Source organism: Elephantulus edwardii, unplaced genomic scaffold, assembly GCF_000299155.1.
Source record: "Elephantulus edwardii isolate Elephantulus edwardi_28Jun2011 unplaced genomic scaffold, EleEdw1.0 scaffold00168, whole genome shotgun sequence".
Taxonomy (NCBI): domain Eukaryota; kingdom Metazoa; phylum Chordata; class Mammalia; order Macroscelidea; family Macroscelididae; genus Elephantulus; species Elephantulus edwardii.
This window is the reverse complement of record NW_006399918.1, coordinates 6,919,675-6,929,614: the sequence shown is the minus strand read 5'-3', so window position 1 is coordinate 6,929,614 and position 9,940 is coordinate 6,919,675. Positions and strand designations below refer to the sequence as shown.

Here is a 9,940-nt window from a genome sequence, read left to right as displayed (position 1 = left end):
ATGTCGTTTTAGTATTCCATCATTTTCTGGGGGCTTTATTTCTTGCCAATACCTTCAGTGCAGCTTGAACTTCCTCCCTCATCACCATTGGCTCTTTATCATATGCTACTTCCTGAAATATTGCAGTGACAACCAGTTCTTTTTGATACAGTGACTGTGTATTCCCTTCATCTTTTCTAGATGCTTCTTGGATCGATCGTTCAACATTTTCCCTATAGCGTCTCTCAGTTTTGCAACCCAAGAGTTGAATTTATTTTTCAGCTCTTTAGAATGACTGTAGACATGCTGAGAAAGTAGAAATGCTGAGAGGGTCCTTCCCTTTTTATTCTCCAACACCAGCTCTTTTCACATTCCATCATAATATTTTGCTTTGTCTTCTCAAGCTGAAATCTTCTTTTCATCTTTTCATCTCCTTTACTTCAGTATCTCTACCTTTTGCCTTTTCTTCCTCCTCTGACTCTACAGTGACCTTTCGCTCTCCCATGGGATGATAAATTTGATGACATCCCACACTCATCTGGTTTTCAATCATTAATGTTCAATGCCTCAAATGTAGTCTTGAGATGATTTTTAAATTTTTGTGGGATAGACTCATGGTTGTATTTTTGTTCTTGTGTTCTTGTTTTAATTTTCTTAAATTACAATTTGAACTTTCACATGAGTGCAAGTCTGTTCCACAGTCAGCACCAGGCTGAGTTTTGACTGCTATTACTGAGTTTCTCCAATGATTTTTTCCAATGATGTAGTAAATATGATTTCTCTACAGTCCATCAGGTGAAGTCCTTATGTATAGTCAGTCACCATCTCTGCTTTTTTTTTTAACATCTGTGTTTCTTACAGAAAGTATTTATGATGAGTAAATCATTGAATGTACAACATTCAGTCATTCAATCTCTAGCCTTATTTCTGTCCCTGAGTTCATAATTGCCAACAACCGTTACTCGGCTTTGTCTCAAACTTTTGCATTCCAGTCACCAATTATTACTAATGCATGTTTGGTCAATTTCAGACTGCAGAAGTTGGTTGTTGCTAGGGTTGTCATGTGCCGTCTAGTCAAGTACAACCCATAGCCACCTTATGAACAACAGATCTGAGCCCTGTCCTATTCTGTGTCATCCTCATCATCTCTGATACACTGAGCTCATTGCTACAGTCACTGTGTTAATCCATTTCTTTGAGGATCTTTCTCTTTTTTGTTAACTTTCCGCATTTCTAAGCATGATGTCCCTCTCCAAGAGATAGCCTCTTTTAGCAACATGCCTGAAGTATGAGACAAAGCTTTATCTTCTTTGCCTCCAAGGAGAATGGTTTGATAGATGTAGGAGATAAGTAAATTTTTGTTTATCTTAGCTCTGTTATTTGTTTCCTAGCTATGAAACTTTAGACCTTCCTTAACCTTTGAGATCTGTAGTTTTCTCACCCATAAAATGAGAGAAAATACTTGTCCAGACTAGTTCACAGTGTAAAATTTAAATAAATATATTCTAAACATTTGCGGCTGAAAAAGAAAGAAAAGAATCTAAAGGATGTTAGAGAACATTTAGTATAAACTCTTGTGTTTCAAACAAGAAAGAGGAGTCTCGAAAGTCAGGAAACCATATTTAAAGTTACATGAGCAATTTTAAAAAGGAAAACTGTTGCTTGCATATTTACATATACTTGTGTGACACAAATCTATGCATCTATCCAAGGAAGCTAGAGCTCTGACTTAAAAATCAAATAAAACCATACTTCATTAATTGAATCTTTGAAAACATGAAGGAGAGTGTAATTGTCTGAGTATAATTTTATAGCAGCAGTTATATCATGCTATCCCAGAATGCCATCACTGTTTCTTAATCTGGGCCTGTATTTTGACTTCCACTGCATCTGTCCCCCTCCCATGTTAACTAGCCTTTCCACGTCTCACTCCCTTTTTTCATGTGTACCTTTTTTTTCTTTACCTTTCTCCATTTGCCAATGGAATAGTTTAATGAAATGATCTGAGCTCAGTGCTAGTCCTAATTTCATCTCAGGACCAGCTGTATGATCTTGGGCATGTTCTTAATTTCTTATCGTTGTGTAAAATTATGATAAAATGTCCTGATGACCCATCATGCTTGTTTTAGGGATCAAACAATGTAATGTATGAGAAAACTTTTTAATGCACACGTTATACAAATGCTGAATGATTTTATTATTCTCCTTGCCGTTCCTCCTTTCCTTCCCTCCTTTGCCAGCTTTGCTGACTTCCTTCCACGATTGTTCGACAAAGAGGCTTCAATTATTGTTTAGGAGCTTTCTCTCAGCCATGAAATGTCATTTTGGAAGCTGCCCTGGATAAGTAGGAATCTCATTAGGTGGAATCGCAGAGAAAAAAAAAAAGAGACATGAAAGGAATTGTATTTGTCAAATAAAAGATTGTATTTCTACTGATAAAAGATGCTTTGAGGTGCCATTGCAGCAGAAAGCATTTCAGAAGATACTTAGGATAGTAGTGAGCCCAGGAGGATCTTGGATCTCATGAATCCCTCTCCCTTAGAACTCAGCCTGGAAAAGCTGAGAGAGTCCAGGCTTCAGATCCCCACCCAGCAAGTTTGTCCTTCCCTTTCCATACACTTCTCTGTCTGTTCCTGATGGGCCTACCTCTCTTTTGCACAGGCCCCCTGGTATGCAGCACCGGGACAGTCTCTACTCCTCAACCTGTAGTCAGAGTTCCCGAGAATAACCGTGAGTTGGAAAGGGTACTGGGGTGGGTATGAGAGTGGACAGGTGCCAGTCCCCCGGGGCCTAGAGACTAACCAGCCCAGTGTGGTTAGTTTTGGGGGTTGGGGGCTGCTGCTCCATCTTTATTTACCATTTGCTGCTGTCCCTTCTACTCATTTTGATCCTGTTTGTAGCTACCACATTGTACTGTTCCTACTCGGGCTTTTCCTCTCCCCGTGTGGAGTGGAAGTTTGTTCATGGCGACACCACCAGCCTTGTCTGCTATAACAGCAAGATCACAGGTGAGTTTCTCCACTCTCTTTTTGACTGTAAATTGTGGTGAGATGATGTGGGGATCAGGGTTTTAGAAAAGGGGCACAGCCTGGCATTCAAACCCCTTTAACCTTCTTGGGGAGAGAAAAGAGGGGAAGGAGAAGAGGATCTGTGCATACCGTGGGTGCTACCTTCACCATCACATTTTCTTAGCTTTCCAGCTTACACTGTCCTTGTCCTGCTTCCTTTTCCCTGGTAGCTTCTTATGCAGATCGAGTTGAATTTTTATACAGTGGCATTCGGTGGAAGTATGTGACCAGAAAAGACAATGGGACGTATACATGTATGGTCTCTGAGGACGGTGGCAACAACTACGGGGAGGCCACCGTCGAGCTCGTTGTGCTTGGTATGTACCATACGTCTTCTGTGGGTGCCTGGAACTAGCTCCTTCTATAGTTCATGCCTCAAACCTTACTAGTGATGACAACTGCTGTAGTTGGTATGTTCAGAGTCATAGCATCACCAAGGAGAAGAGATGAGCCCCTGGTCAGGTGGAAGCTGAGGGTGGAGTTGGAAGGGTAACAGCAATGAGGATGATGTGTCATCTTAGTTAGCTGCTTAGACTGCCGGTGGCCCTTCTGACCCTTGTGCTCAGCACCTTCTCTCCCTCCCCAGTGCCTCCATCCAAGCCTACAGTCAATATCCCCTCCTCTGTCACCATTGGGAACCGAGCGGTGTTGACTTGCTCCGAGAAAGATGGTTCTCCACCCTCTCACTACACTTGGTTCAAGGATGGGGTACAGGTGCCTACAGACCCCAAGAGCAGTCGGGCCTTCATCAACTCTTCCTATACTCTGAATCAAAATACAGGAGAACTGGTATGGATGGAGTGAGGGTAATTGGTAGAGGGTGGGATTAGGAAACAGCAGCAGGAAGATGAACTTGGTGTTAGGGTCAGGAGGCGTAAAAGAGAGACACTTAGCTTCTTTAAGCAGGAAACCCATTTGTTTTCTACCTTCCAGATCTTTGATCCTGTGTCAGCCTTTGATACTGGAGAATACTCCTGTCAGGCAGATAATGGGGTGGGCTCAGCCATGAAGTCTGATACTATGCACATGGAAGCTGGTAAGTAAGAATGGGCTGAGCCCAAGGCTCTGGACACGGGGAGCATGGAGGGCAGAGCTGACTTTCATCCTGGTGGTGGTGGTGGTATCAGTTACCCTGAGTACCGATGCCTGGCCTCATTTGTGTCTTATAGCGGAGCTGAATGTGGGAGGCATCGTGGCAGCTGTCCTGGTAACACTCATTCTTCTTGGGCTCCTGATTTTTGGCATCTGGTTTGCCTATAGCCGAGGCTATTTTGAGAGTAAGTATATTTGCCCTCAAAGGCTTCCCTTTGTATCATTCACATTCCAGGGTGTGGGTCGTGGACATCATCTGAGTTTGAACACAGATTCTGTGGCCCTCAGTTCCAGAGTTTCCTCTAGTTGCACCACTTACCCCTCCAATATATATCAAGTGCTAAGTGCTCCTCATCTTGCTACACGTGCTGACACTCATTATCCCATTTCTTCTCTTTCAGGAACAAAGAAAGGGTGAGTGAGGTGCTGCCCTGGGGCTGTCAGAGGTTGACATCATGAAAGTATATGGTTTGAAGTGGAAATGAGCTCAGGGGAGGAGGTTGGAGATAGAGGTTTCCAGTCTGGTGGGAAGAACATCTGGGTTTCCCCCCTGCCCTCTGTGGCCCTGGGCTTTCCCGCATTTCCCCTTCCCACACTTCCTGTCGACCAGTCCATGCTTCCCATAAAGCTTTCAGTAGATTTGGCCAATATATGTTAGTGGAAGGGCTTGACCACTGAGCATGTTTCTTCTGGCTTGTCTACAGGACTTCCGGTAAGAAGGTGATTTACAGCCAGCCCTCTGCTCGAAGTGAAGTGAGTATATCTGGCTAGGAGAAGGAGAGGAACTTCTAGCTGGATTGAGGGGTTCTCCCATGGATTTATATTGGGCGTTACCAGCTAAAGATTCCCAGAGTGACTGAATGTTTTATCTCCACAGGGGGAGTTCCGACAGACCTCATCATTCCTGGTGTGACCCTGGCCTGGCTCACCCCTTGTCCTCTGTGCTTGCTTTACCAGGTGCTATCAAGCCCTGGCCCCTGGTGTATATAGTTTCACAGGATGCCTTATTTGTCCTCTAGTCCCCATTTGGGGCCCCACTTTTACCTTAGATTGCAGATTTTTTAAAAAGTGAGTTATGTGCCTCTTCCTTCTTCTTGCCCTCCCTTTCCTGTCCTGCTGAGTGCCCTGGGACATGGGTCTAACTTATAGTCCTTAGTCCCATGCAGGATCAGGTCAGAGTCCTAAGTGATACTTGGTTCCTCTCTTCTACGCAAGAGTGGCTGGGCTCCCAGGAGCATGCTGTGCCCATGGTCCACTTGGTGGGTTGTGGACTCTGAATATCAGAGATCGTAAGCCTGGTGTCTAAGCCCTTTCCTCCAGTACCGAACTGCTCTAGAATGCGGATTGGCAGCTGGAGCTGCTGAAGTGGTTGTTTGGTGAGATCAGCATCATGTCTCTTCTGTATCTGGAGCCTGCTCTCGTCTGTCTCCCAATGGGAAGTACCACTGGAATCCTCCTGCACCATTTTCCTCATAAACGCAGACAGACAGACACAGAAAATGTCTATAGAAGAAACGGGAGCATTCTATGGAGAATATAAACTTTCAGGGAACATGAAGTGAAAAAGTTTTAAGACCACTGATCTAAAGAAAACAAAACTGGATCTGGTAGCTCAAGGCTGCACCCTTCAATTGGCTGGGACAATTGGACAAACCTATAAAAGATATATCTAGAAGGGTGTGTGTGTGTGTGTGTGTGTGTGTGTGTGAGAGAGAGAGAGTGTATGAGATTGTGTGTGTTAAGGGGCTTCTTAGCTCTTCAATTAGATTGTGTTTATGTCTGTATGTACCTGGATACTGCTGGAAATAAAAAAAAGTTGGTTTGTCAAAGATTCTGGTTGTGGGATGGGGGAGAAATTAACTCTGAGGATTCCTGGGTCCTTTCCTTGTACAAACCGGAAAACACTTCAAAGCTCGACTTCCTAGCAACCTGGGGCTGATCTCAGATTCCTATCCTTCCTCCCTGTGCTGCCCCTTCCTGGTTCCTGTTTCAGTGCAGAGCTTCATAAGCCTCAGTGGCTAAGGCTCCTTCTTTTTGCTAGAGGTGGGAACCCAGGGTGAAGCTAGTGCTGTATTTTAAAGTTCTTCTGGGCCTATTCCATAAAGCCAGAGGAGAAGGTGCCTTACTCTCTGCTTCTGCCCAAACAGGTACCTTGATGGGTTTCTCTGATACTATAGGGAAAAGAACCTTAAGCAAGGATGTTCTTAAGGTATTTGAAGAAGTAGGTTTATTTAGGGGGGAATGCTGGAATACACAATCCTTTCTCCCCATTTCAACCCCTTTTTTTGCCCTTAACCTTCTGTTGGCTTGTCTGCTTTAAACTCTGAACACATTAGATAGCAAGAGAAAATGTCAGGAATCTTGTTGGCTTGATTTTCCTTCTTTTTTTTCTGTTGAGGTTAGTGATATGTTACCATTATCTTCCCCTCCCTTAATTGAATTTTTTATTTGTTTTTACTATCAAGATCTGAAAGGAAAATAGAGAATCCACCAGTAAGGATAACTAATAAAAAAAAATTTCCAAAGGGAAATAAAATCTAATTTTGCTTCAAAAGTAGAGACTATGAAATGGTTCAGAAAGAAGGAAATTTTTAAAGTATTTTATTTCTATGTCATGGTTGGAGAACAGGGTGGGATTATGTGAAGAGAAGCTACGGGGAATAAAGGTGACTCATTGCCCTTGTAAGTTGGAGGTGAGTGATTCTTCACTCTAGGTCATTTGTGATAAGGCTGAGTCAATTATTGCAAGTCTTGGAATTTTTGGCTCTAGTTTACAACAGCCCTTTGAGTCTGGAAATTGTCTGCTTTCATTTTAGAATGTCAAAACTTAATTTTTGTAATAAATGTTTATTTTTCACATTGACTTTGTTTAACTTCTGAAATTGTGCATTAAAGAGAAAAGGAATTGGGGCTCAGGATGACTTAGATAAAAACTGTCTGATAGTTTTCTTTTTTGTTTTTTTAAAAACACCTTTAAAAAAATTTCATATTGGTTTGCTTACAAGTTTGTATATAGTGTGTTTCACACTATTCTTTATTCATGTTGTGTTTCATACAATCATTCCCATGCATTATGATTTATAAAATTAATCACCATTGGACCACACCTATCATTACCTTATCTTTTCAGGTCCCCACCAGATCCTTCTCATTTCCTTCAACCTCTCCCTCTACCCACCAAATTGTGCAAACCTGTGGTTTTGCTTCTACAAGCCTCACCCCTTTACTCTCACCCTTTCCCCTTTTGGGTCCCCATATATGTTTTTCTAGTTATCCTTCTATGTTACAGTAATGGTCTTATGCCATATTTGTCCTTATGAGACGGTATCAATTCACTCAGCATAATGGTCTCCAGTCTCTCCCAAGTTACGTAGTTCTTTTCCAAAATTGTTGCTCCTGAGTACTGCATAGTATTCCATTGTGTGAGTGTACCACAATTTCTCAGACCATTCAAATGTGATTAGACATTGGGCTGTTTCCATGCTCTTTCGATGGCTGATAGGTTTATTAAGAGTTTAAGGGAATCTTGGTAGCTCTGGTGGCCTAGTGGCAAGGGGTTGCACTGCAATTCCGGAGGCATGCGGTTCAAATCTACCAGATGCATTGCTGGAGAAAGAGGGATAATCTCCTCCTGCACCAGTCAGATTGCAATTGACGGTACACACTCACAACATAGTAAAAGAAAAGAAATAAATTTTTTTAAAGGAGTTTAAGGGCATCTTTCCATAAAATTCAATACTCTTTGTGGAGTTGATTCTTCTTCATAAAGACTTCATTTTCCAAGGTTGTAAATCTATTGGAGGAGATTGCACATCTTTCTCCTGTGGAGCAACTACTTAACAGCCTGATATATTACACACTACACCACCAGAGCTTCTTATAAAATTTGATAGCTACATTTTCATTTAATGAATCATTCATGTGTGCTTGAATAGGAATTCACCATATGTAAAGGGAAATTTAAGGGAATGGAAATACTTTACATGGAGATTAAAGTTTTCAGTGCCACCTCAACCAACTGGGATAAAATAAGTTAATAATAAATGAAAGGGAGCTCTGGTGGTCTAGTGGCAAGAAGCTGCACTGCAATCCCAGAGGTACCAGGTTCAAATGGAGAAGGAGGGGCAGTTTCCTCCTGTACCAGATCAGATTTGACGGTACACACACACACACACACACACACACAAATAATGAGTTAAGGATTTATTTATTGTTCCTATCTTAACAGGGTCTGCAGATCAAAACCAGAGAGAGAAAAGTGAAATAAAATGTGGTTAAGCTTATTTTCTTAATGAGGATTCTAATATATTCCATGAGATATGTTCAAGTAGAACTTACATTTAAAAAAATATATTTCTTTAATTCTGTAGCTTCTCCATTTTATGATTTGGTTCTGAAACTGCAAAAATTCAACATGAAAGGAAACTCCTGTGTGTGTGTGTGTGACTTAAAATTAATGCTATGATATCCTCTATTTCCCTGATGGGAAAATGGAGTAGAAATTCTAAGAAACTTGTCCAAGTTCAGGCAGCCAGCATCAGGCATGTGGTAGATCTGGGATTCAAAATAAATGGGGAGAGATGGTTAGTTAAGACAGCCTGCATCATGCTCACAATGATCCTGAATGGAGGGAGGGGTGTAGCTGGAGAAATTAGCTTTCTCTGTAGAAACACGTAGAAGTGCATGTTTGGTCTTTAAAATAATGATGCAAATCTGAGCCTTCTGAAATGTGACCAAACTTCATCTGAGTCTGACATCCAAATAAGATTTATATGATGGAAAGAAACCCGGTGAAGTGTGAAGGTTTTTAGAAAATGGAGGGTCTGTGAGTACCACCCTCTAGAATGAAGGATACGTTGTTTTTTTTCAGTGATCCAGATGAAAAACTGAAGGCATGTAATATCACTTCTAGATGGTCAGAAGTTAGAAGGAACAATGACTTCTGCTTGCAGCATGAGGATGTCAAAAGACCTTGATAGCAGGTATGATAAACTCATTCATCTTCAAAATGAAAATGGTAATGAGTGCAAGGTTTTCTGCCTTTATTGTTATGTGCCGTCAAGTTGTCTGTGGCTCACAGTGACCCTGTGTACAACAGCTCTGAAGCCAGTGTCACTGACTCTGAAACACCTAACTCCGTTGCACAAGTTACTGTATCAATCTATCTCATCCGGCGTCTTCCTCTCCAGCGCTGTCTGTCCATCCTTCTGAACATGATGTCCTTCTCCAAGGACCAGTCCCTCCTGGCCATGTGCCCAAAGTATGTGAGACAGAGCTTCAAAATCCTAGCCTCCAAGGAGAAACTTGGTTTCGCCCTCTCCAAGACAGAACTATTTGTATTCTTGGCAGCCCATGGCACGTTCAAGACTCAGCACCGCAACTCAAAAGCATTGATTCTTCCTCTAATATCCTTAGTCATTGTCCAGCTCTCTGATACATAGCAAGTAATTTTGAAGACCATGGCCTGGATCATGTGCACCTTAGTCTCTAGATTGACATTGATGCTTCTTAGTATTCTGGAGAGGTCCCTGACAGCCAATTTTCCCAGTGCAATTCTTCTTTTGATTTCCTGACTGCTGGTGCCAAGAGTGTTGATTGTGGAGCAGTGCAAGCTGTAATTGTTAACAATCTCTTCCATCCATCACGGTGCTGCCAATTGTCCCAGTGATGAAAGTCTGTTTTCCTGATATTGAACTTCAATCCATACTGAAGACTACCATCCATGATCTTCTGCAGCAAGTGCTTCAGGTCCTCAGTTTCAGTAAGGTTGTGTCATGCCTTTGGATTTTATATATAAATAT

General features: G+C 42.0%; 1 protein-coding gene and 1 pseudogene across 1 annotated transcript; both read left to right on the top strand.

Annotated features, from left to right (window-relative positions):
• The first annotated feature begins 751 nt into the window (after positions 1-751).
• On the top strand, positions 752-5,052 carry F11R (F11 receptor). The gene is made up of 10 exons (XM_006895544.1): positions 752-774; positions 2,522-2,709; positions 2,880-2,987; positions 3,218-3,364; positions 3,634-3,836; positions 3,981-4,083; positions 4,217-4,324; positions 4,541-4,553; positions 4,844-4,892; positions 5,017-5,052. The coding sequence occupies exons 1-10, from the start codon at positions 752-754 to the stop codon at positions 5,050-5,052; spliced, it is 978 nt and encodes a 325-aa protein (XP_006895606.1).
• A 247-nt stretch (positions 5,053-5,299) lies between these two features.
• The window catches only part of LOC102846304, a 6,961-nt pseudogene continuing 2,320 nt past the window's right edge, over positions 5,300-9,940 (top strand).